Source organism: Fukomys damarensis, unplaced genomic scaffold (genome assembly GCF_012274545.1).
Source record: "Fukomys damarensis isolate Sample0158 unplaced genomic scaffold, DMR_v1.0_HiC HiC_scaffold_8, whole genome shotgun sequence".
NCBI lineage: Eukaryota > Metazoa > Chordata > Mammalia > Rodentia > Bathyergidae > Fukomys > Fukomys damarensis.
Window position 1 is genome coordinate 25,496,694 of NW_022900920.1, and position 27,105 is coordinate 25,523,798.

Below are 27,105 nucleotides of genomic sequence, written 5' to 3' on the forward strand. Positions count from 1 at the left end.
TATATTTCCACTACAAATACAGAAAGAGATTCTTTAAAAACAGGTTGCAGCAGGCAGGTGTGGTGGTACATATTTGTAATCAATCCAAAGACCTGGGAGGGTGAGGCAGGCCCATGGAAAGTTTGGACTCAGCATCAGCAATTTAGTGATTTCGTCTGTCTCAAAATAGCAAATTTAAAAAGGGCTGGGGATGTAGCTCAGTGCACAGCCTGGATTCAATCCCCATACCTTGAAACAAACAAAAAAAACATGGTAACAACTTAAAAATTAGGCAAGCATCTTTTATTCCATTTTTTCTCACCAATGAAATTTAAAGCAGATTAAGTTTGTGTGATAAAGGTTTAATTACACCTATTTTCTATCTCATGTCCTAAGTAAAATCTCAACTCATATTCTATTAAGTAGACCAAATTTAGAAACTAGCTGTTCTAAGTATCAGGAATTTTCTGCTACAGAAAAGTACTCAATAAAATTATTTTGCATAAAAAATACTAAAAATAATGATGATAATCATCCAAGTACTCTTACCAATTTCAGCAGGTAGTTGTTTGATTTTGTTCTCTCGAATGCTAAGCATGCTGAGTTTTGACAGGTTTTTGATGTCCTTTTCCACAGTAGTTATACGATTAAAGCGAAGGTAGAGAGTGGTGAGAGAATCTAGCCTGTATACCACTGAAGGGATTTCTCTCAGTTTATTATGCCGTAAATCAAGCATCCGAAGCTTCTTCAAGTTATCAAGAGAGTCAGGCAAACTGGTAAGTGAATTTTCACTTAGAGCCAGTGTCACGAGATTTACTAAACAGCCCACCTCTGCTGGTAGGGACTGTAATTTGTTACTGTATAAATAAAGTTCTGTTAATTGAGTCAACTCTTTGATTGACGATGGCAATATGTGTATAGATCTCTTGGATAAGTCCAAACGCATTGAATTTTCTTCCCGGCATTTGTTGAGCTCCTTACCTACTTCTACATTACTGGCTTTTTTCCTAGCTCCAGGTGCTGGATTTGGCCGTTTGATTGTGTTGTCAACTGAAAAAGCAACCCCTGGTTGGGCAGCACTGGAATCCTTCTTTCCATCTTTGGCATCTTTCCCTTTGGTTTTAGGTTCTTTTTCTTTGCTTTCTTTTCCAAAACCTCCAGAAGCTTTTGCCTCCTTTTCTCTTTCCTTGGCTGATGTTACTTTGGGATCTTTCTCTTTAGAGTCTTTTTCTTTTCCTAAACTAGTACTCATGGTGACTCAAACTTGGATAAAAAAACTACATGAATTCCTTTTATTTTGCCAGCAATCCAATTTCAAAGATGAAGAGTCAAAGATCCTGCACAATCAAAAATGTGTTGACTTGAAGACGTAATCAGCATAGAATAACATCCATCTGTTACATGCTGGTTCTAAAAGCACTATGCCCATTTCTGATAACTCATTCCAAGTGGTAAAAGGGTGCTGGTCAATCAATGATTCATTAGAATTCCTGAAATATAATACAAAGAGTAGTAAATTATCTTATTATCTATAATTTATATAATTATAATTATATTACCTATAATTTATATTATGTAAATAACCTCAGAGAAACAGTAACTGGTGAGACAGTATTTTAGTATCATATTTCTCAAGCACAATCCTAAAATAATAATGGTTGAAGGTAAAGGGGAGATCAGAAAATATATTGTATTAATGAAAAAAGAAAATTATTAATTTTAAGTTCCCAATGAAGTCTAAAGGGACTTCCCACAATCTATAAATACCATTCACTGCATCTTAAGTTTGGACCACTGATACTTGAGCTGTTAAAACTGGCTGTAATGCAGCAGTAATAAATTTGAATAAGTGACTCATACTCATTCTGCATCACTTACCCCTAATGAAATTCAGTTTTAACAACTATAACTGAACTATATAACTAGTCACAGAATAGAATTTTGGATCTTGATATCACTATGCTCTACTCAATTAACTAAGCTTGACTAGTCACTAAAAAATTTTCTCTTCTAGTAAAACTATATCTTGTCTAGGTAAAGTAAAAAATGATTTGGCAGCCTAATATTAAATTTTAGGTCTAAACCAGGTGACAGTATCAAACTTTTAGAAGAGAAAAAAGTATTGACAATAATTTTTTATGTTTCTTGAAAAAGTTTTTTCTAAAGAACCACTTCAGTTGTACAATGTTTTAGGAGACGGCTATGTTTGTACAAACTTTTAAACTCTGTGTGTGTGGCGTGCATGTGGTACTCGGGATTGAACCCAGGATCTCAAGTATAGGAAGCAGGAACTCCATCACTGAGCTCCATGCCCAGCCCCAAATCTGAATCTTACACCCACTTACGTAATAACAATATACAGTACTTGTTCTCAAAGTACTTATAATCCAGTGAAAAACACATAAAATTGCATCAAAAAACATCAGTTCATTGAGAAGCTGACAATGGTGTTTCTATATTACAATCATTATTACAACCATTAAGATAAATTTTATTCCCCATCACCTAGTAAATATTGCACATGGAACACTTGATGTGGGCTTTTCATCTTATCTCAGAACCATATCACAAGGAAGATAATTAAATTTCTCTACTTATAATCAATTTAAATTCTTAAAGTGAAGAGTTCATCCACATCTTATTTACATGAGAATACTGAAGCAACTAAAATAAGTGAGGAAAAATTCAACACCAGGTATGCCTGGTTTGAAATACCACATACATTCTTTCCTCTATAACATGCTGGATTTCAAAAACAAGCATCTTCAAACTATGATTGTATAAAGATGCTTATTATAGTTAACTTATGTTTTTAATATTTTCTATTCAGAAGTTGTAACAGTCTGTTTTCTATTGTTATGGCAAAATACCTAAGATAAAGAGCTTAAAAGGAAGAGAAGTTTAGTTTGGCTCATGGTTTCAGAGGTTTCAATCCATGGTCACCTGGCCCTGTAGTGAGGTAGTACCATCATGGTAGGAAGAGCATGATGGAGTAAAGCTGTTCATATCATGGTAGCCAAAAAGTAAAAAGAAGAGATGGGGCCAGGTTCTCCAAATCCCCCCACCTTAGGGGGCCTATTTCCAATTTCTCCAAATCCCCCCCCATCAAGAGTTTATCTCTAGTGACCTAACTTCTTTTCATTAGATCCTACCTCTGCCATCTTATCATTAGATCCTAAGGTTCTGCCATCTACAACAACGCCATCAGTGTAGGATCAAGCCTTTAGGGGACATTTAAGACCCAAACCACTAATAGGTCAAAAACTGTTTCTGCAAAGGACCATGTATTGCTGGCCAGACTCTGTTGTGGACACTCAAGTATGTTGTCCTAGTAAGAAAACAGCAGCAGAAAACAAGTAAATTGAAGTAAATGTGTCTTGATAAAACTATTTACCAAAATAGATCTGACTAGATGTAACCACCACTGGTTCATAGTTTGCCAAGCTCTGTCCTAAGTTCCTGTTTCAGGTTTTAAATCATTTATTCCAGAAACTGTATTTTATGCAAATTGGACACAAGAAGTATCTTTTTCTTGCTCTTGTAATATAACCATATTACATTTAGCTATTTCCTAAATAAATTTTCTACAATCTAGGAGGAGTACAGCTAGAAGAAAGATGGAATCAAGAAGTACTGGCTTATCTGGATCTATACTAGTATAAAAACTATAATGGTTGTTACCACATAATATTTGTTTTTAGAAGTCTATAGGGCATAGACACTAAATATATTCCTTAGCCTTATCTTAAATGCAGATGTGACAGCTTCACAATATTGCATCATGAATTAAAATGCACAAGACTTCTGGTTCCAGACAAGATGGCTTATTACACCTTGTTCTTCCCATTAATTACAACCTGAAATCTTGGATAAAAATCAACAGACTGAAAAATAAAGACAGAGTAGGGACCTTGACACTACAGGGTAGTGAAATCCATGAGGGATTTCTGGGGTTTTTTTGGTCTCCTATCACAGCCTGGGCTTTAAAGAGACCCAGAATCAAAGAAGCACTGACAAGCACCAGCAGTTAAGTTTAATGAAAGTTTGCTCTCACTAGTCAAAGGACTGCAAAGAGTAGCATTGCAGGATGGGATTCTTTGACTAACACTCCTTATTCTACTTGACCACTAGAAAAGAAGTGATAGTCCTCCACTTCCTCAACTGCCACTAAGACCACAAAAACTATAGAATAAAACCCTTCCAGCCATCTAAGCTACGAGCACGCACTAACTTGAACAAAAAAAGAACACATTGCATTTCACATAAACTGTATGGGTGAGCAGCATGAGGTGGGGGCCTGTTAACCATCCCCACACTTTTATCAGATAAAATGTGGTAGCCCTCTTCCTCCTGGTGCAAAAAACTGTTATTGAGGAAGAGCACTAGCCCTGTTGATCATTGCTTGGACTGCAGACAAATGTTAGCAAACAACTGATTGACTACCCTCCTCTTCCCAATCAGAAAGAAAGGGAAAAGATTAAGAGAAGAGAGATAAAGCCTGGGCGTCGTGGAGCATGCCTGTAATCCTAGCACTCAGGAGGCTGAGACAGGAGGATCGCTGTGAATTCGAGACCAGCCTGGTCTCCATAGCGAGTTCTAGGTTAGTCTCAACTACATAGTGAGACCCTGCCTCAACAAAACCAAAGAGAAGAGAGATATGAAGAAAAAAAAAAGTTTTTTCAGCCTATGTAGTATTTCCAAACATAACTCCTAATAGTTCAGGCATGAAAGCAACCAGAATAAAACAATAACTACAACAACAACAACAACAAACATTACTGAAAACTGAACTACACTCAATATTTCAGATATGCTTTGGGGCAGCACACTATCAGAGCAGACCAGAGTAGCACTGAAAAGGTTTTAAAATGGAACCAATGATCACAAAAATGGGTTTGGGTATGTCTTCTGAACCAAATAGGTCTATTAGCTGCTAAAACAGTATATACAAATAGAAACTCGAGTTTTTTTAGGAGTCTCAAAATGCCATAATACAATCCAAAATAACTCATCATATCAACAACTAAGAAAACACCAATTCTAAATAGAAAAGACAGTCAAAAAACACCAACACTGAGATGATGCAGATGATGGAATTATCTGACAAGAATTTTGAAGTAGTTGACTGTAAAGGCAGGCAGGCAGACAGCAGCCAGGCTTGCTCCAACAATTATGTAATTATGTATACTCCTGAAAAAAATGATTAAGTAGAAAGTCTCCACAAAGAAACAAATAAAGAGAAAACTGAAAAATCTTACAGTGAAAAATTCATAAATGAAAAATTTAAAACTCACTGGATTGGCTCAATATAAGAATGGGGATTACAGAAGATTCAGTGAACTTGAAGAAGGATCAGTAGCAATTACCCAAACAAGAATAACACAAAGAAAACAAACTTTAAAAACTCAATAGAGTCTCAGGGAGCTGTGTGACAACAAAACGTCAGTTTCTTAGGATTTTCAAAAAGAAGAAAGAATGCAAGGCTAAAAAATTATTTTTAAAAATGATGGAAACTTCTGAAATTCAGCAAAAAGCATAAGCTTACCGAGACAATAAGCTAAGCCAACTCCCAATAGGAATATCTCAAAAGAAACCCTTGCTCACATACATGATACACTTCTGCAAACTAAAGATAACAACAACGAAAATGCAAACTTATAGAACAATGATTTGAATGACAGTGAATTTCTCCTCAGAAATCATACGGACCAGAAGGAAATGACAAACATTTTTCAAAGGTTAAAAGAGAAGACCTGCCAACAAAAGATTATTTATCCAGCATGAACATCCTTTCGGAATGAAGATAAGAAAGATTCTCAGATGAAGGAAAACAGAATTTGATGCTAGCAGATCTGCACTAAAAGAAATGCCAAATGAAATTCTTAATGAAGACAGAAGATCAATGGAAAAGGTAAGAATATGGGTAAACATAACAACTTTCTTCTTTTTTTGGTTCTATAAATTGTCTGCGGAAAGCAAATAAAAAAAAAAACTCAATCATAACTGGGGTTGGAGACAGAGCTCAGTGGTAGAACACGTGCAGAGCAGCTCGAGGCACTGGGTTCAATCCTCAGCAGCACACACACAAAAAAAATCTTACCACTCTGAGTCTGCTGGCAATGTATGAAGAATAATACTTAAGGCAATGGTATAATAAAGAAGTCAAAATAAATCATGCTAAGATAATTACATGCTACATGAAATGGTTAATGTTATACATGCCACTGAAAAGTTGTGCATTTTACTGCCATTATTCGAATGTTTTATGAATATAAAATTGATCCAGTTGGTATATGGTGTTTTGGGTTATTACATATCCTTGATAATTCTCTGTGTCATAACTATATAATATTGGAGAGGGGTGTTGAAATTCCCAACTGTAGATGAAGACTGAATTCTTCTTAGGTTTATCAGCTTAAAATACCTTAAAAATAAAGCTCTTTCGGTGTGTACATACTCAGGGTTGTTTCATCTTTTTGGGAAATTGACTATTTTTATGCAACTTTTTTTGTCCCTGATACCTTTCTTTGTCTGGATTCTATTTTAGTATCTTAATATATCAGTGTTTACTAGAGAAACAGTACAATCCATTTCAGCTTTCCTTTGATTAGTGCTTTCATGGTATACTTCCCACTTTTTACTTTTAATCCCCCTATGTTGTTATCTGAATTAATTTTCTTATAAACAGTATATAGTGGCTCATGCATCTTTTAAACTCATTATAGCAATGTTGTTTGTTTTTTTGTTTTTGTTTTTCCAACACAGGGTTTTGCTGTGTAGTTCAGCTAGCCTTGAACTCACTATGCATCATAGGCTGGCCTTGAACTCATGGCAATCCTCCTACCTCAACCTCCCAAGTACTGGGATGTGCCACCTCGCCCAGCAATTTCAGTCTTTTAATCACTTACCAGTATAATTTTTTAAATATAGGATGACCAAAACTTGCATTTTTGTTAATGTTTTTAACAGGAAATATAAAAATGACAATTTTATCAAATTTATTCATTAACTTTTCTATTTATGGTATATCTTAAAACATTCAATACACAACAAAATGTTATAATCTGTACAATAGTATCTACTCTCAAAATTCTTTTACATTGTCTTTCTTTGAACAATACATTTTACACTATCATGTCAGCCTTTCCTTTTTATCTATGAGTGGTATAATTTCAATAATATATCCATCCACTAAATGTAACGGTGAAGTCGTCGAAGATGAACACCCTGGTTGGCATTTCACTAACCTGTATTTTTCAATTATTTGGTCTATTAGGTAATATAAATTGTAAATGACTTTTTGAACTCCCTTGTTCTGAATAAATAACAAGTTCCATTTTGTTTGATCCAGAAAGTGAATAACTATAGTAATTTTTTTCCACACTTTTTGATTACAGGAGAGCTTGTTAGGTGTTGGTCAACTCTGTCAACACCACCCATAGAATTATAATCATTGACCATTGAAGTTTTTTAAGTTTTGTTTCATCTTTCAAGTTCTATAATTTCTGTATTATGAATAGTTGACAATAAGATTTTTTTCTTTTCATTTCATAACAGACTGTTCTTCTCTGATATGCTAACATTTCTCCCTTTTTATTTTCTTCTTGAGCAGATCTTTGGTATTTCTTTCCTATTCAGTCTAAGGGTCCCAAATATGTCTTTTTTGTACTGTAAAAGATATTAGTGAGCTCTAGGTATCAAAATTATACCTAAGGTATAAAAATTATATCTGATGTACTCATTACCATAAGCTTTTAAAGACTGTGGCACAAAATATAGGTTATTTTTCACAAATAAGTAAAAGAAAATAACCAGAACTTATTATTAGATTTCCCTAGAAACAAACATCAAAGGCAAATGCAATGTTCTAATAAAAAAGTATGAAAAAAATAGTCAACATAAAACAAATAGACATACGAATATATTACCTACAAACAAGAATCAACTGGTTGGAATGAACAAAACCCAGCCAAACTACAGGATAATCAGTATGTAAACAAACACACTGCCCCAGTGCCACTCAGGATAAAACCACTAAATGGTTAAGTGGTATGTTAAGATTACTTACATTTAATGTAACTATTGCTATGCTTGGATTTAAGTATGCCAGCTTAGCTTATAAAAATTTTGTTTACTTTCTCTAGGTACCTTGCCTTCCCTGCCTTTCTATGGGTTAAATGTTTTTAAAGATTTCAGTATCATTTTTAAGGACTTTTTCTCCCCTTTTCCTGTAGGGATTAGAGTACCTGTTCTTAAATTATTGCACTATTATTATCAATATTTTTTACCATTTCATGTAGGATGTAATTACCTTAGCATGAGTTATTCTTTTTTATGATAAGATTGTCTTACATATTATCTTCATGCACTTAAAAAAGAATTTAGAATGCACTCGGGGTATAACAGCAAATTAACAGGAAAGGAATTAAAAGAGAGAATAAAACAGTTTACTGCTTAGCTATGGGCTATGCTCTAAGACCCGCAGTGAATGTCTGGTATCAAGAAATTCTATGTATGTTGTGTGTTTTGCCTATATAAATATACATGTGTTAAGCTTATATTATAAATCAAGCACTGTAAGAGATTAACAATAAAATAGAATGATTTACAACATGATATTAAAAAAAAGAATTCAGAGTTGTATGATTTTTTTTGTGTGGTGCTGGGGATGATGAACACACATTTGCAAATTAAGACTGATCTTACCACTCTTATTCAACATAGTAATAAAATTCCTAGCCAAGCCAGGCATGGTGTCACATGCCTGGAATTCCAGCTACTAGGGAGGCTGAGGCAGAAGGATGGCCAAGTTCCAGGACTGCCTGGGAAACTTGTAAGGCCCTGTCTCAAATGTATGTAGCTTTGAACTAGAGCACTTGGCTAGCATGTGTGAAGACTTAGATTCAATCTCCAGTACCACAAAATATAAAAGTCCTAGCCAGTGCAATAGGCAAGAAAAATAAATAGCATATAGTTATAAAGGAAGAAATAAAACTGCCCCCTTTTACAGACCACAACTGGTGATACTAGACTATGAAGGGATTCCCCAAAAGCAACTTAGAACTATTAAAAAGTTCACCATGTCACAGAAAACAAGGTTAACATAAACCACATCTCAATGAACCAGGAAAAAAAAAACCCAACCGGACACCAAAATTAAAAACACAATCCCATTTGCAGTCATTCCAAAAATTAAAATACCCATGTATAAACCTAACACAACATGTACAGTCTGTATGCTTGAACAAAAGCACTAGTCAATGGAATCCATTTACATAAACCGAAGAATTCAACACTGTAAAGATGACAGTTCTCCTCAAAGTGATCTATGCTTAACACATTCACGAAGTTCACATACTGACATTCACGATAAAGCCATTAATTCCATGCATAACTGTCTTATCTGACAGTTTGTTAATTTTATTAGTAAAAAGATCAAAATAAGATCCACTTCTACCAGCAAATGTATCACCACAGTACAAGCTGTCAGATGGGACACTCATACAGGTACCACCAGCGATTCAATTACATGTTCATGTAACTTCTCTCAAAATTCCCTTATGACCTTTTTTGTATGTATACAATGACATCTTAATTCTAAAACATATATGTAAAAGAAATACAGTAGTGGGGGCCGGGGGTTTAGTTTAGTGGTTCTGCCGCCTGCCTTGCAAAGCGCAAGGTCCTGAGTTCAATCCCTAGTACGAGGGGTGGGGGGATACAGTAGCTAAACAATTTTGAAAATGAAGTTGGAGAACCACCTTACTCAATTTTAAGACTCATTTAGAAGTTATGTGGTTACTGTAATCAAAACAATATGCTGTTGACAGAAAGGACAAGCACAATGACCAATAGAACAGAAGAGAGAACTCAGAAATGGTGCCACGTAAGTATATTCAACTGATTTTTAAAGAGAAGAGATTCTACTTTTAGTTTAGGCTTACAAAAAAAACAATAAAAGACTCATGTAGTTACCAACTTCCCCTATTAACATCTTGCCTTACTGTGGTGCACTTCTTGCCATTAGTGAATACTTATACCATATCATTAACTAAAACCCACAGTTTAAGTGAGGGGTCCTAATTTATACTGTGCCTCTTGTGAGTTTTGATACATGTATGATGACACATATCCATCAATACAGTATCATTCAGAATAGACATCCTGTGTGCCACTTACCCATTCTTCTCTTCCTCCTCTCACCCCCCATGCTCCTTCACATCATTGCTAAATTTTTCACTTGACTGCCTCCATAGCTTTGCCTTTCCTGCAATATCATATTGTTGGAATTATACAGCATGCATATAGCCTTTCATATTGGCTTGTTTCATTAAGAAAAAGGGATTCAAAAATGTCTTCTCAGATCTTCACAGCTTTTAATCACCGAATATTATTTCACTATACAGATACACAAGTTCATCTACCTACTGAAAAACATCGTGGCTGTTTTAAAATTAGGGAAATTAAGAATAAATCTGCTGTAAAAATTTGTGTATAGGTTTAACAATCAGAAGTTTTCAGTCCATCTGGACAACCACCATAAACAGCAGTTGTTGGGTCATACAAGAGTATGTTTCATTTTGTTGCTTTTTCATCAGCAGTAAAAGAGTTGCTTTTGCAGTACGTCTTCATCAGCATCTGGCATTGTCCAACTAAGTTCTGAAAATGCAAAAGAAAATCAATGGCGTTGGAATAAATGGCCCTCTCGACCAGCAAAAAATAAAGAAACCTTGACCTTAACCTGATACCTTTACACAAAATAACTGAATGAATCAAAAACCTAAATGTAAAAAATAAAGTAATAAAGCTTTTAAAAGAAAGGGAGAAAATGACCTAGGGTTAGGCAAAGAGTTAATAGGCATGACACCAAAATCCTAAACAGAAAAAAATTGACAAATAGACTTCATCAAAATTACTTTGCACAGCAAAGACCCAGTTAAGACAATGAAAAGACAAGCTATAGTCTGGGACAAAGTATGTGCAAACTGTCTACACGGCAAAGAAGTTATATTCAAAATATATTTTTAAAACTCAAGGAAGAAAACAATTGATATTATCAGAAAACAGATGAAAGTTGAAGACAGATGCCTCCAAAGACACAAATGGCAAGTAAGTACATGTGCAAAGATGTTCAACATCATTTGCACTAGGGACAGACAAGTATAAACAGACATCTATTAAAACTAAGAAATACAGCACATCCTAGTGAAAATGTAGGGAAACCATCAATCACTGCTGAAGAGAATGTAAGATGGCATGCTCTAGAAAACAATCTCACCGTCTCTCCTAAAGTAAATATACACTTAACACACAAGCCAGCAATTGTGCTCTCATGGTATCTATCCTGGAGTAATGAAAACTTAGGTTCACAAAAACTCATATACATAAGCTGTTTTGCAATCTTATTTGTAACACTGCAAAATTGGAAACAATCCAAATATATTTCATGGGCAAATGAATAAACTGTGGAAAATCCATGCAATGAAATGAATACTACTTAATAGAAGGAATAAACTGTTCTTGTGCTCAAAAAGTTGAGTGGTTTTCAAAGGTCTCTATGCTGAGTAAAAATATCAGTATCAAAAGGTTACATATTATATGATTCTGCTCACATATTATTCTTAAATTACAAAACTATAGTGATAAACAATGAATCAGTGGTTGCCATGATATAGGTTTGGGTTGAGAGTATAACTATAAAGGTAGCATGTGGAAGTTTCTTGTAGGTGATGAATAGTTCTTTACTTTTGATTGTGGCAGTGCTTATAAGAATCTACACATATGATGAGAAAATGAAAAAATGGAAATAAAGTATTTGTAAATAGGGAAGGGAGGAGGGGGTGAAGGGAGGGCAGGGGTATGAAGAAAAAATGAGAATCAAGACCTGTCAGGTAAAGGTACAAGATCCCAGTGATGAATGTAACTGTACTGTAAACCTAAAATGTGCCAATAAACTCAATGAGAAAAAAATAATCTATACATACAATCAAATTTCACAGAACCAAATTAGACATAGGTTACATATTGCATAGTTTCTCTAATATTAGAGATCCAAAATATAAATAATTTAAAGAGAAAAAATAAGAGCAGCAAACAGAGGCAGACTCTATGGAGATAGGAGGAAAACTTAGAAAGGAGGGAGTGAAGAGAATGGGAAGGAGGTGTAAAACTGACCAACAAGCAATAATAGGTGTATGTGCCAATGCCCCAAGATGAATGTAATTACTATGTATCACAAACTAGTACTAGTTTCAAAAAAGTCACAAAACTATCCACTCCCACAGGAGTGGGGGAGAGTACATGGGAAAACTGGTCTATTCTTTTTGTTTGTTTTTGAGACACAGTCTTGCTATATAGTTCAGCATGGCCCTGAACTCATTATGCAGCTGAGGCTAGCTCAAATTCAGAGCAATCTTCCTGCCTGAATACTGGGATTACATACATATGTCGCCATGCCTGGCAAAACTGGTCCTTCTTAAACAAGAGCTGTAACTTGCAATTTAGTTAATAGCATTATACAAATGTCAATTTCCTGATTTCAATTGCTAAGATGTTATTAAACAGTGAAGGGTACAGAACTCCAAGTGCTATGAGCCCAGAATTATTTAAAAAGAAAAATATAAAAAAACTACACTAGAGGGCTGGCACTTTAGCTCCGTGGTGCCACTGACTGCCCCACAAGCACAAGGACCCGAGTTCAATCCCCAGTACCAAAAATAAATAAATAAATAAACTACACTGGACAACACAAATCTATAATATATGGTTATAAAGAAGCATATTACTTTTTTAAGTGGAAATTTTAAAACCACATTTTGGAGTAAAACCCAACATTTTGGAAATAAACATTTTATAATTTTTTAAAACATTAGCAATTCAAATAGGCTGAAAAAATATTTCTCTCAATTTGATTCAATTTCATATAAGATTATACCTGTTCACAGATACTTAATTTGAAAAGGCACATATTTCACAAACGTTACCAAGACAGTGCGTTTTCTTTCCAAGTACAAATACAAACAAATATACTTTTAGTTAGCATGAGGGTAAAAGAACAGTGAGTGTTAATCAGGAATATCCTGACATACATTCTACTATCTTCCAAATTAAATATAGTTAGGGTTAGTTCAAAAGCCAGACTATTATATACCAAAACAGTAAGCATTGTTGTCATTAAATCTCATAAAAATTGATGGGGCTGTCAGTTTAAAAGAATTAAACGAGGAGAACAGAAAAAATACTTGTGACATTGCACAAATGGTACCACATCCCTTAAGGTATAACCAGAGGAAGACCAGTAGTGTTGTGCTGGTGTCGCATCATTGCTTTTTTGGAATTTGGGAGTCATATTAAAAGGACATTGCTGCAGTTTCTCTTCAGAAATAATTTCATTAGTTCGTAATTCACTTGTTTAACAGGTTAATGCCTTCTACAAGTGACACATTTGACAGGTACTATAAAAATCAAAGGTGAACAGTACTCTAGAAAAATACAAGGTAAACGATTTATAAATACAGAGCCTAGGAGGAAAGACACTACAGCCTACTCTATAGCATTGCTCTGACAGTACATTAAAAAAACAGATGCAATGCACAAAAACTTTATTTATGTGGGCATTTTTATAAATGAGACATGAATGACAAGGTAACAATAAGACATATGTAAATCGTCCTAAATAGCAGTCCAAAGAAGACCTCCAGCGTAAGAAACACTGTAATTATGTCATTCATGAATTAAATATTTACTGAACTCTTACATGGGTAAAGTATTATTCTAACTTCTGACTAAATAAACCAATCTTGGTTCCTGCTTTCAAAAGGCTTATGGTCATGGAGACTAAAAAGGAAATAACAAAGGGCAGTCCATAATGAGAAAGTAACATCTAAGGGCTGATAGAATCAAGAACATTGTAAGACAGAGAAACTAAATGGAACGTAATATTCCAGGACTGTGAATAAGGAAGAAAAATTGATTTAAGAAGAGGCCTTTAACTTTGGGTTACACATTCTCAAATTTCGGCAAATGTACTATTTCAAACATGACTGCTGCAACTCACAGGTGCAACTTCAATAGTAGCATGCCTCAGAAATTGTGTCTAACCACGGGACAAATGAGACTTGGAGCTCCATGCAGAGGACTGCATGTTATCTAATGAACTATATGGTCATACTTATGGTTAATTGGTATTACAATCTTTAAAAGATGTTAACATAAAATGACAACGCTGGTCTACATTCAAGTCAAATAAAAATATTAAATACGAGTATTCACTTTTGGAAATACTTGTTCTTTAAAAGGATAAAAATAAACTTGTCAGTTACTCAGATATACCTCTAATTCTCACTGCAACCTCTTGAAACTCTGAACTTTTAAAACTAATGTTTTAACAGGTTAAGTTCCTTTTAAGCACTATTACAACCATCTATTAGAATATATATCAAGCATGAAATTTTAATCTATGGGCATCCTCTTTCTTTCCCCTTTGCCCCAGAGAATTTTTCTTCAAACACTATACATAGCATCGATACCTTCAACTTTAATCAGTGAATTCTGGGGGCATTCCTTATTCAAATTAGTATTATCAGGCTAGGGATCTAGCTCAGTGGTTTAGCCACCTGCCTCGCAAGCACAAGGACCCGAGTTCCATACCCAGTACCAAAAAAAACCAACAAATTAGTATTATCCGTTTAAACAGGTGATAACTATCTCTCTCAAATTTTATGAGAAAGGTAATTTTGGTCTGTTTTTGTGGACAATACCAATATTCATTTACACAACATTCTTAAAATGACAAAACTCTAGAGGTGGAGAACAACTAGTATAGTAGCTAGCAGGGCATAGGTACAAAGTAGGGAAAGGAGAGTTGGTTTTGTGGCAATAGAACTATTAGAATAGAACCATTCTGGTGGTTTTTTTTTACTGTGGTGGTTATATTAATCTATATATGGGATAAAAAATATACAAAACCATACACCATGCTGATGAATACATGAAAAATGGGAAATACATGAAAAAAACTGAATAGTTAACAGCATTATACCAGTGTCAATTTCCTGGGTTTTATATTGATACTGTACTACAATTGCATAAGATATCAACACTGTAGGAAGCTGGGTGAAGTGGTTTTTTTTTTTTTTTTTTTTTGGAAATTCCCACAAGTCTCACACTATATCTAAAAAAGAAAAGTTCATTGACATAGTCTTACATTGCAATTAAACTTCAAGAAATTATGCCAACTTTTGACACAGTATCAGAGAATATCTTTAGTTATTTAGAAACAACTATCTATTAAAATATTTCTACCCTTTCCAACACATACCTGAGGTGAGACAGGTTAGATACTGACTTAACCATCAGTGGCTAATAACTTAATCAATTACACCCATGTGATGAAAGAATTCCTAAAACAAAGGGTTTGAATAACTGGTGTGGTGAATATATTAAGGTACCTGAAAAGGTGGTGCACTGGAAGAGGTGAATATTCACACCTCTATCCCCTTTCTCCCGATCTTACCTTATGTACCTCTTCCAATAGTTTCTAAGTTGTATCCGATATAATAAACCAGTAATAGAAAGTAATTCCTTATTGAGGTCTATGAACTGTGCTAATAAATCAGTGATTCTGAGGAAGTTTCATTAGCCAGCTGGTCAGAAATATATGTAGCCCAGACTTATGATTGGAGTCTGAAGTGTGGCTCAGTCTCTTAACACTGACTCCTTTACCTTAAGGAATCAGACACTAACTCCTGATCATGTCAAAACTGAATTGCATATCTGCCTAGTGTCTGGGGAAAACCAAAAAGACTGATGTATAGAACACACATAAGAACACATAAGGAATTGACAAACATCAAATTTTAAAAGGTAATTTCTCAACTACAGTTAAGTGTAAAGGAACGTTAAGATACTAAGTTAACACGTTTGATAAGTCAGTTTCATAAAATCAAAAGTTATGTTTCTATTTTGAAATAAATGCTCAAAGTATGAATTTCTCTTCTGCCTGTCTGAAAAACTTAGATATCTTCAGCAGTTAGAGCGAACAGGCAGGCAAGAAAGTAAAGAAACAATTTTACAACTTACCAAATTGATGAAAATACAAAAAGAATAGTGCTGGTAAGAAATAGAAAGAAATGGACACTTTATCATAGTCTGCTGGTGAGCATCATCTGTTGAAGCCTTTTTGAAAGACATTTTGACAATATTCACCCATTTTTACGTACTTTTTGATTTAGAAATTTGAACACTAGAAATTATACATGAAACTACTCAGATAGACAAAGATAAATGCAAAAGGAATTCACCACAGTAGTTAATAAACTTAGGTTATTCTCACACAGGAAAATACATGAGTGGATGAAAAGATAGAGACAAGGAAAAGAAATAACAGGGAATAAAGTAAAGAAATTTCAGACCAAATTCTGAAAGGTTAGTGCTAAAAAGAGTACACTGTCAGATTCTTCAGCTAATACATAGAGGACCTATCAATGAAATAAGACATCCCAATAATATTCAGTTTACAGTAAGGGATGATGTAACTTTAAAGGGCAATCATCAAAGGAATGTAGATCCGATTGGCCTGGAAAGGCATGTGCTTCAGTGTGCCTGTTCTAAAGGAAGAATCTGACAACATTACAGTATTTGTGGCAGCTGAAAATATTTATTAAGCAACTGGTATATGCCAAGCACTGAGCAAGTGTGTTTAAGTCATCTCATTAAGTCATTCTAACTATTCTGAAGCATATCAATTCCCAATTACAGATAACAAAATTTAAAGTCAGAAAACTTAAATGACTTACCCAAAAACAACAGATCATATGGAGTAATTATGAGTCTAATATAGCTCTAACTCTTAAAATGACACCTCAATTTTAGATTAAGGAAATACAATCATGTAAATAATCAAAATTGGATACATGTACCAAAGTAAATGTTTGATAGAAAAAGATCTGAAAAGTTAGTACTGCTTTCTATAATCTGGTAACCAATAGAATACAGAAAATCCAAATGTCTATCTTTAAAATATAAGGGCTGGAGATTTAGCTCAGTGGCACCGTGCCTGCCTCACAAGTACAAGGTCCTGAGTTCAATCCCTAGTACCAAAAAAAAAATTTTTTGTTTTCCCCCCATCTGAGTCCTAATGCTACAGATTACACTATTAATTTACTGGTCAGTCTGTCATTTAAAAGAAAACTGTCTTCCAATGATGTATCTGAGTGTATAATTCCTCTAACCTAGACCTAAATTATTTTTTACTGAGTGGTATCTTTCTGGAAAGTATACTAAAATATACAATATTTTATAAGTTTAAATTCAATACCTTAGAGACTACTCTTACTCTTAGTCTATTTTCCATTAATAGAATATATAGGTAAATCTTTCTATAAATGACAAGTAAGAAGTGATGCTGCAGTTCCATTCAGAAAAAAACTTCTAGGTCCATGTATCAATTCTTAAAACAAAGCACTAATTATTCCTTAGTAGTAATACTGATGATTACAGCACATTCTTATTTTAAAGCTGTTCTTTTCTCTTGCCTTGAGGAGTGGGAAAGAGAAAAATGAGTCATTCAAATGAGTAAGAAACAAACGCGATGTCCAAAGACTTACTTGGGTATGTGACTATATTAAACTTGACTCAGTTTGTAATCTGACAACAAAGTGACACAATCCCTTCCCTCAATTCTGCTAAATGGATAACATTTAGCTAATGTCCCCCTAAAAAGGAATGTGCTTAAAAGTAATATATTGAAAAGAAAATGCAGTTTTTTTAAAAAAGAAAGATCCGAAAATGGGGTTTTGGTTCTGAAGTCCTTAATAAATTTCAACATGATGGTAAAAACTACTTCTGTGGCTTAGGCTTTTTCATTTGAAAATTGAGTCTGGGAAGCTATAAGACATCATAAACATTTTAAAGTGCTAAAACTTATTACTAAGCCTTAATGCAAAGTAGTTTCAGAGATGACCAATTTTGCATGTTTAATACACAGTAGGTACTCAAGAATTACTTTCAATCTGGAAAATCAAATTCCTAGGTCAAAAACACTTCAGATTATAGCAAAAACTCTATCGTAATTAAATGTTCTAAGTATATTTACATACTAGAACAGTAGGAATTTATCAATATTAAAAAGTGTATTAAAGTTGCCACACCTATAGGTAACCCTAACATGTGAATCCAAAAATATTAGCTAATATGTTCTCAAGATTTCCCAAAATGTATTTCTACCACCTCTATATAGTTACAGGTCAGACAGGTTCAGGATGAGTTTCAAATGTAATTATATTGTTATCACAGAAATTATTTGTGTGCTTCATATGCTTCAGAATACATTATTCACAAGGTACAAGATTTCTCAAATGTATATGGGTAACAAAGCCTTTTCTGAGGAGTACCTATTAATCTCTCTCAAATGTTTTAGGCCTCACAGTCTCACTATTTAGTAGTGAATACAGGTCACTTAGATAAATTAGAGCTCAGAGATTTTTACAAAATTATTAAAAATTAAGATTTTGAAAAGCATATCAGTAAGTGGACCAACAAAGTTATCAATATGACACAACAAAGACATAACTAAAAGCTCCAATAATCTGCCAAGCACTAAAATTTTCTCAGTCTATTAGATGTGATATTTGCGACTAAGAAAATAATATAGTCAGTCAGAGAGAAGAAATGAAGTAGAAAAAAATATTTAGCCTCTCTTAGTTGCCACCTTGTTCTTCCTAAAGGACAAAGAATAAGTAAAAGAGAACGGAGTCAAACAAATACAAGAATATATTCAAATCAGAGACTAGCTGCTATCAACAAGACTTTTCAGATCTGGGAAAGGTGGCATATTCCTGTAATCCCAGGAGGTTGAGCAAGAAGATCACAAATTCAAGAGCAACTAAGATAACATAGCAAGACTCTCATCTCAAAGAAAAAAAAGTTTTTCAAATATGATGCCCCTCAGAAAAACAAATTATTCCAGCACTAACATTATTACATCAAAGGCCTGAAAGTAAAAATATTCTACTGGCAGAATCTAGAGAATGAAAATTCAATGTTCAGATTCAGATGAAAGTTCAATTTTTAGATTCAGATGAAAAAAGAATCAACATCTAAAACATACTAAAGAACTCAAAGCTTTCACAGACCTCCTTTGGCAACAATATAATGAAAGAGTCAACAACAATGATCAGGGAAATCATGCTGCTCGAGAAGGCAAACCTTTTCCAAAAAAAAAAAAAAATAGGTATAGATTAATCATAAACATAATACTAGTAAAATTACTATACTTCAAGAATTTAAAAAGAGAATCTGTTGAGAACACAGGCAGAAATATTGCTACCTAAAAATGAAAGAGGATAATCAATGCTGGAAACCAGTAGAAATACCTATAAGAGTACTCAAGGGAAAAAGTGTGCCTCAAGTACTTATACCCAGACTATACAGTCCAGTATAAAAGCAACAGCTCAATACCATTATATATGCAAAACCTCAAGGAATACTGCTCCTGAAGAAAACACTAGAAGATGAAGTTCAGCTATACAAAAGATAAAAAAGAGAAACTTTAACAAAAGAAATTTCAAGCATTGAATCCATTTAAATAGTGGCCTAATCTTCTTTTAAAAAGATACACTCATGGTTACAGAATGTAATATAAATGTTGCAATTCCCGACAGTGTTGCATAACAAAATTAAAAGAATGGACCTAGACAGGCTTGTATCTTTTTACTGCACTGCTCTATATAGTTAAGTATACTACTATTGTTATACCTTAATTTATCTCAATCCTTTAGCTATAAATTTCAGCAAATAAGCATAATGCCAGAAAGAACTTAAGTGAGATGAATACACCATTTAAAAGAAAGTCTCAGGTTACATCACAGAACAACTACATGAATTCAAGACTCCCTACTCCCAAATTTGAAAGAATGAAAATAAAAGACTATGCAGACTTTACATATTCAAAATGATACAGACATTAAACAAAAACAAAGATACTGATAGTAGCATTAATTGTTACCCCTACAAAAGACTGGTTAGATCAAACATTAGTGTTTAAGCAATAAAAAGACTACACAGTTATTTAAAGGAATGGAGCAGTAACTATGTACTGATATGAAACAATTCAGTCAGTATAGAAGTATCCTTCTTATCCACACTTTTGTTTTACATGGTGTTTTAGTTATCTTCAGTAAGTCACAATCTGAAAATTTCATAAACAATTCAGAAATTTTAAATTATGCACCCATCTGAATAGCATGAAGTCATACAATTCTGCTCCATTCCACCTAGGACGTGAAGTAATCCCCTTGTCTAGTATCCTTACACTGCATACTCTAAGTCGTCATATCTCATGACTCTGTTGTCTTATCTCCCGTCCTACTAGAATAACTGTACTATTATTCCATATGGTTAATCTCACACTATTCCTAATTTATAAATCAAACTATCATTGGTGGGTATTTATAGAAAAGAACTATACACACACACAAATATATATACACATATAGTTCAGTATCATCCACTTTGACAAGTCCACTGAGTGCCTTAGAACATATCTGATAAGAAAAAAACTGTTGTATAGCAAACAGGCTAATAGTGATGCTATTATATGCACACATATTATCTTAATATTAAAATCTTATTATATATATACATCTGCTAGAGTTAACTTTCAGCTCCACCACTTATTAGCATGTTACTTAAAGTTTTTGTGCCTTGATTTCTCTCTCTGTAATAAATATCTGTTTCTCAGGGTTGTGATGAAGAATAATATCAAACATTTGTTAGAACAGGGCCTAGAACAAACAAAATACTATATAAATGCTGGATATTATCATAGACAAGTAAGAACACTCTGAGCTGTAGAGAAGCATTCATACGCTCCCATTTATGAAAAAATACATATATATGAACTCTCCATATATGTAAAAAAATCTGTAGAAAATACATAAAACTGCATACACAAGGTCCTAAATTCAATTCCCAGCATAAAACAAAACAAAACCAATACTGGTTTACTAGGAAGAGAAACTAGGACATTTCAGAATGGGAGAGAAATTTTTGTGCTTCTCTATCTTTTGAATTTTGTACTAGAAGCACTGAACAGAAACTACTATTTTACAAACAACTGAAGGAACCTAGTATGACCAAACTCAATTCCAGTATTCTAGTTAGTTCTGACTACTATGTCTAAGGCACATTTACTCAATTCCAGTATCATACAAATAAACTCTAACACAAACTTCCTCAATCTATGAAAGTTCAGATATTTAATGTGTCACCATGTAAAATACAGAAGGAACCCATCTTCTGAGACAACACTCCAAAGACATACATAAATAAACTGCAATATGCATACAAGTAGCAAGACTTTGGAAGTATCTACATGTACATCAATAGACTAAATTATGGTGACATACAATGGCACATTTTACAGGCATTAGTAATAATGTCAGAACTGGGCATGGTGGTGCATGCCTATAATCCCAGCTACGTGGGAGGCTAAGACAGGAGGGTCACAAGGTGCAGGCCAGCCTGGGTAACTCAGTAAGACCCTGACTCAAAAATAAAAGGAGAGGGAGAAAAAAGAAAAGAAAAGAAAAAACAAAGATGAGGATTTAGTACAACACCCTACACAATCCCCTACACATACAGTATGTATGTATTTGTGTATGTTTATATAAATATATTAGAATTTTGCATATAAAATGAATAGTCAATTTTGAGCTCTTTCCACATAGGAAAAGACTTCACACCTCCTTATTGCTACTATTTGTTCATACATTATTGCTGTCATTTATAATACAGCTATATTATAATTTAATCATTCCTATATCAACCCACATTGAATTGTTTCTATTTGCATAATTAAACTTAATTTTTTTTTCTTTTTTGGCCAGGACCAAGGATACCTTATTGAACATAAATCTTCATTCATCAGAACTAGTATTTATACAAGGCAGACAGCTGAAAGTGGAAATGTTAGTCAAAAATAGTATACCCTTTAAATTTTTATACGTAGTTCCAAACTGCCTTGTTCCAAAGAGCCTCCATCAATTTATATTCTCCCAATCTTTCAAATTATTAATTTTTTGCATTTCCATTTAATGTATAAAATGTTATTTTAATCTGTGTTAATGCGTCAATCTTTCTACTCTTTTACCATTTGAGGTATTCAAACAAAACTTATAGCTACATTATGTTTAACATACATTATGGTTCTAATGTTTCTTAATTTATACCAAAATTTATTAATTGAGAACTTCATATAAAAATGCAGAGTTGTACCTCTCATGAAAAAAAAGAGACTTGGGTATCACTAGGTCCGTATTTCTTAATGCCAACAATCAACCAGCATGGAACAGACTTGATCATTCTGAGTGCTCTTCAACTCGCCCATGTCATACACCTGCCCTACTGCACTCCTGTTTTCATTACTTGCCTGATCTCCTGTCAGAATTGAAGTTTAGGACTCCCATTTCTTTTGTGTTATTTGGTTATATACTGGTTATTAGGATCCTTTGTATGAAATATATTAATATCTTATATACAATGTTCTAAATACTTTTTCCTCCGTTTATGGTTTTTCTTTTAATTTAATCCTCTCATTCAAAACTATGAGTATACATAAACGTTTAAAGTCCAGAAAAATACTCAAATATTAATGTCACCCTTCATTTTCATCTCTGTATGCATATTTTAAGCATAAAATGAGCAATAATTCCTTTATAAACAAAAACAAAAAAGTTACTCTAGTTTCATTTGAAACAGAGAAAAAAAACTAAAGCTGACAGTTTGATTATATCAATTTTAAATTGACAAAAAAGCCAATTAAAATTTATGAAGAAAGCCTGATGACATAATACAAGACAGTCAAAATAACAATGTTCATTTAATAATGTTCTGTAATACTTACTGTAAGTCCCCGACTTTAGAACAGTTCTATTCTGGGAGAACTTACTAAGTTGGATTAAATTCCTAAGACCAACAAAATGTGTCTAATGTACATATAAATATATATAGTATAAAAACCCAAACACACTTTACAAATACTATAAAGAAACTATTTTTACTTTTACAGTTACCTTAAAATTGTAGTATAATAGAGTACAAGGATAGTTTTTGCTTTTACAATTACCTTAGATTTGTGGTACAGTACAGTATTTTCACTTTTGTTTCCATGGTTACTGCTTTGCCCTTCCCAGCAGCTCACTACTCCACATCACCACTGCTCTTCCTCCTGCTTCCGGACATCCTCAGCTCTGATTGAGCACTGTGCTGCTGTGCACTGTCGCGCTGTGCAGTGAGCGCCCAGAAGCCGACTGTGACGGTGTCTGCACGTGAGCTACTTCCCCAATCTGTTTGCATTTGTTAGTAACAGATTTATTTGTATCTGTGAAAGTTCTCAACTGGAGTGTTGGTAAGTAGAGGACTTATTGTAGTCCATAAAAGACTTAATTGATATAGCACTTCAAGTGAGAATTAAAATATACACTGTTTTTAAAAGCGGTATTTGAAAGTCATAGAAATACCTGATTCACTTTCAAGTTGCAAAACAAGTTATTAGTTATTCAATATTTTTTGAGTTTTTTTTTTGAGAAAACCAATTTTCTCCAATTATGAACATTTAAATTGTTATAAGTTTTCATTCAATCAACATTTTATACATAATAAATGTAATCATGCAAGATACTAAGTATGAAATAAGAGTAAGGCACAGTCCTTGCCTGTAAGCTTATAGACAAAGAGAGAAAGCAAAAAAATAGTATGTCTTTGGAAGCACAAAAGTAAGGCATTTTAACCAAGTTTTGGAGGCCAAACGAATCAAGGAAAGCTTCTCAAAGGTAGTATCTAAACAGAAATCAGCTAAAAATTTTAGGTGAGAGGAGGCCAGGAACCATGATGTCATTCTGATTCCTCTCTCCTTCAATGTTCACATCTCAACAATCACCAATCCTATTAATTCTTCTCCCAAAATTTCTTCTGACTTCATTAACTTCTCTTCATTCTCAATGCCACTATTGCACTACAGAGTATGATGCGATAGTGGAATTCTCTCCTCCAGCAGCCTTCTATCTGAGCTCCCCATTTTATATCCACTCTTCATCCTGTTCTTAACCTAATCAAATCACTTGACTATAATTACAGTAATTTTCAGTCAAATATAACCAGGTTACTGCTGTCCAATTTGAAAAACTTGGAGCCCTCAGGATAAAATTCAAAATTCCTAGAAGTAGTCATCAAGCCTTTCAAGATCTAGCCCCTGCTTGCTTCAGTCACAAATTTGTCCACTTTACAGTCTGGTTACATGAATTTCTTTCACATCCTGCATGGGCTGCCATTTCTTGTGTCCAATACTCTTACTTTGCACAAGCTATTCTCTTCAAGAAACATGGATTTATAGTTCTTTACTGAGAAAACTTCCACTTATTGAAAAACCTTTCTATATATCTCTGTGCTTCCACTTAAAAGTTTTCCCTATCAGAACAGTTAGCACCCACCCAGTATTACATTTGCCAGCTAGATGACTCATTTAAAGGTAAAGGGAAAATAGAAAATAAATAGGCTTTTTCCTAGTTATATCCCAGGGCTTAAGTAATACTTAACACAAAGAACACTTACATTTATTGAATAACTTAGTTTTATCTGCATATTAGACAACCTGCTCCTTACACAAAACAATTTTTCTCTGTAAAATCCTTCACAATTATTATAAACTATGCACACACACAAGCGCTAAATACACATTTGTTCAATGAAAACAGTTGAATGACAAAGCTTTATCTCATGCATGGTGCTTTTCTTATAGCCTACTTAAAATCAACTCTGTATAACTCCTTTTTATATCAATATCTAAAAATGGCAAGATTACAGTTGTATTTACCTGTTTATAAAGATCTAAAAATGTCCTTATTATTTTAAATAATTTAAAGTACAAAAATAAATGGTTGCCCTCTCCAAATCACATAAAGCTATCTTTTAGGTTTTGTTTTATTTTGCCTTGGTTTTGGTTTAAGAGGTTAAAAAATAATTTTCAAAAGTAGAAGGCTGAAAGACCAAAACCAAAAAACAAAGTGCCCAACAAAATTAACATGCTCAAGAAAATGCTACTGTTCATAAGGGGAGAAAAGCATCCTTAAGCAGCCAACTGAATCTGAGGTAGTACCTTTCATAGAGCCTAAAGAGACCTCTGTACTTTTTAAAATAATCCAAAACAGAACTAATTCACATACAAGATCAATGGAAACACATTAGGTGCAACTAACTTCAGGTTAGTAAGAAATTTCTCCCCTGGAAGCTTTCAAAACTATTCAAAGGTAGCAGTCATTCTATTTTTTTTTGGGGGGGGGTACCGGGGATTGAACTCGGGTCCTTGTGCTTGCAAGGCAGGCCACTGAACCGCTGAGCTAAATCCCCGGCCCTATTGTATTATTTTTATAATTTAACATATTATTTTTATAATTTAACACAATAAATGCAACCCTACAATTTCCAACAAGTAACTGAATATAATCCTTCTGAGGACTGAACTCCTTGCTATGGCTCATACTGAACCCAATGTGATGATAGAGACAGGACCTTTGGAAGGTTGATGAATTGAGATGAAGTTATAAAAACGACATCTTAACTAGCGCCTTTGTAAGACCAGACAGCAGCAAAGAAAGGATACAGCAGGAAGGAAAGAGTCCACACTAGGAAGAGTCAGTTGGCACCTTACACTTGGACTTTCTAGCCTTTAGAATTGTAAAACTTTTATTTTTTTTGTTTAGGTCACCACTTTATGCTACTTTGTTATGACAGCAGTAGGAGCAGGCTAAGATAAATTACACAATTTAAGTGCCACTTAAATTACAGAAACCCTGATATAAAAAAACCCCCATAAATATGCAAAGTAATTTAGTAATTTACAGGTAGCAAGTGACAAATTATTTAAATCACACAAGAAAGGAAAAAAAATTATTTAACAAAAAGATTTTTACTTTTTTGGGGGGGTACCAAGGATTGAAAGATTTTTACCCCTAAAAGAACTCAAAAGATTACCAGTTTGTCTAGTTATACATACTGGATAATGGTCACAGGAATTACATGTGCTTATGTTAAAATGTTTTAATTTTCAACACATGAATCAACATTTATAGATTATCAATTTTCAAAGAATTTGAATATAACAAAAATGGTAAAACTTTAATTATATTAAACTTAATTTCAACTTTCTTTGATGAAACAAAAATCTAGATCTTGCCACAAGACCACTGTTAACATCAGTTATCACAGTACTCCTATATATACATGCAAATGTCAATTATAATTCAGCTCTAGTTGAGAAAAGGCCAGATAAATTTTTTATAATTTGCAGATAATTAGTCATACATTAAAGTATTATTCATAGACCCAAGACTACAAGAGTTTTACACCTGACTTTTAAAGCCAGTTTTTCTTTCCTTTTGTAGATCACAAAAAAATCCTTAAAATGAAACACCTAACTGTAATATCAATTTCTGTGCAATTAATGCAATTAACTTGGTGCCTTTTTCAAAATTAACACTATAAGTTACTAAAAATATACCTCATCAAATCTCTTTGTAAACTTATTTTTCTAAATAACAAAAATTATTCTTAATTGTTTCTAATCAATTTCAGTATCTAGCTTTCATAGGTTAACCTACTGCTGCAATATTTGGATACACACACTCTGAAAAAACATTTTAAGCAAAAATTATTTTCACTGGAATGTTTAAATATATGTAAGCATCATGGTAATGTTTCTATCAGTTATCAAACTGTCAAAATTTTTCAAGTTGTGTTTTGAAAAGAGTGATTTCATTTTTAAATAAATTTTTATAAACCCCAGAATAATCTTTGCCTTCATACTTTATAGCAACCAAAATATATATCACCAAATTTACATCAAACATTTACTGACCACCTTTATATAATCTGATCATCTTTAGGTCCTCGGCACCCAACACAAAGCTTGACACAACCTCACATATACTTTGGCTTCAAATACACTTTGTACAGAACATTTTTCAAATACTCATGTTCTATATGTATTACTATAAACTATTACATAACAGGAGGTGGGGAAATTTTTAAAAAATATTACAGCACTACCAGCCATTTAGTATGCTACATTCC

The 27,105-nt window shown here is 33.6% G+C and overlaps 1 protein-coding gene across 4 annotated transcripts in view; it reads right to left on the reverse strand.

Annotated features, from left to right (window-relative positions):
- Nucleotides 1-27,105, reverse strand: part of Shoc2 (SHOC2 leucine rich repeat scaffold protein) — an 82,290-nt gene that overhangs the window by 47,868 nt on the left and 7,317 nt on the right. For 2 of the 4 annotated variants that reach the window (XM_010634630.3, XM_010634631.3), the window contains one exon: nt 529-1,469. In XM_010634630.3, the coding sequence (XP_010632932.1) occupies nt 529-1,231 (703 nt within the window). In that variant the 5' untranslated portion in view covers nt 1,232-1,469. Of the gene's footprint in view, nt 1-528; nt 1,470-10,158; nt 10,639-23,104; nt 23,467-27,105 lie in introns of those variants that run through there. The other 2 variants (XM_010634633.3, XM_010634632.3) reach the window with 2 other exon arrangements.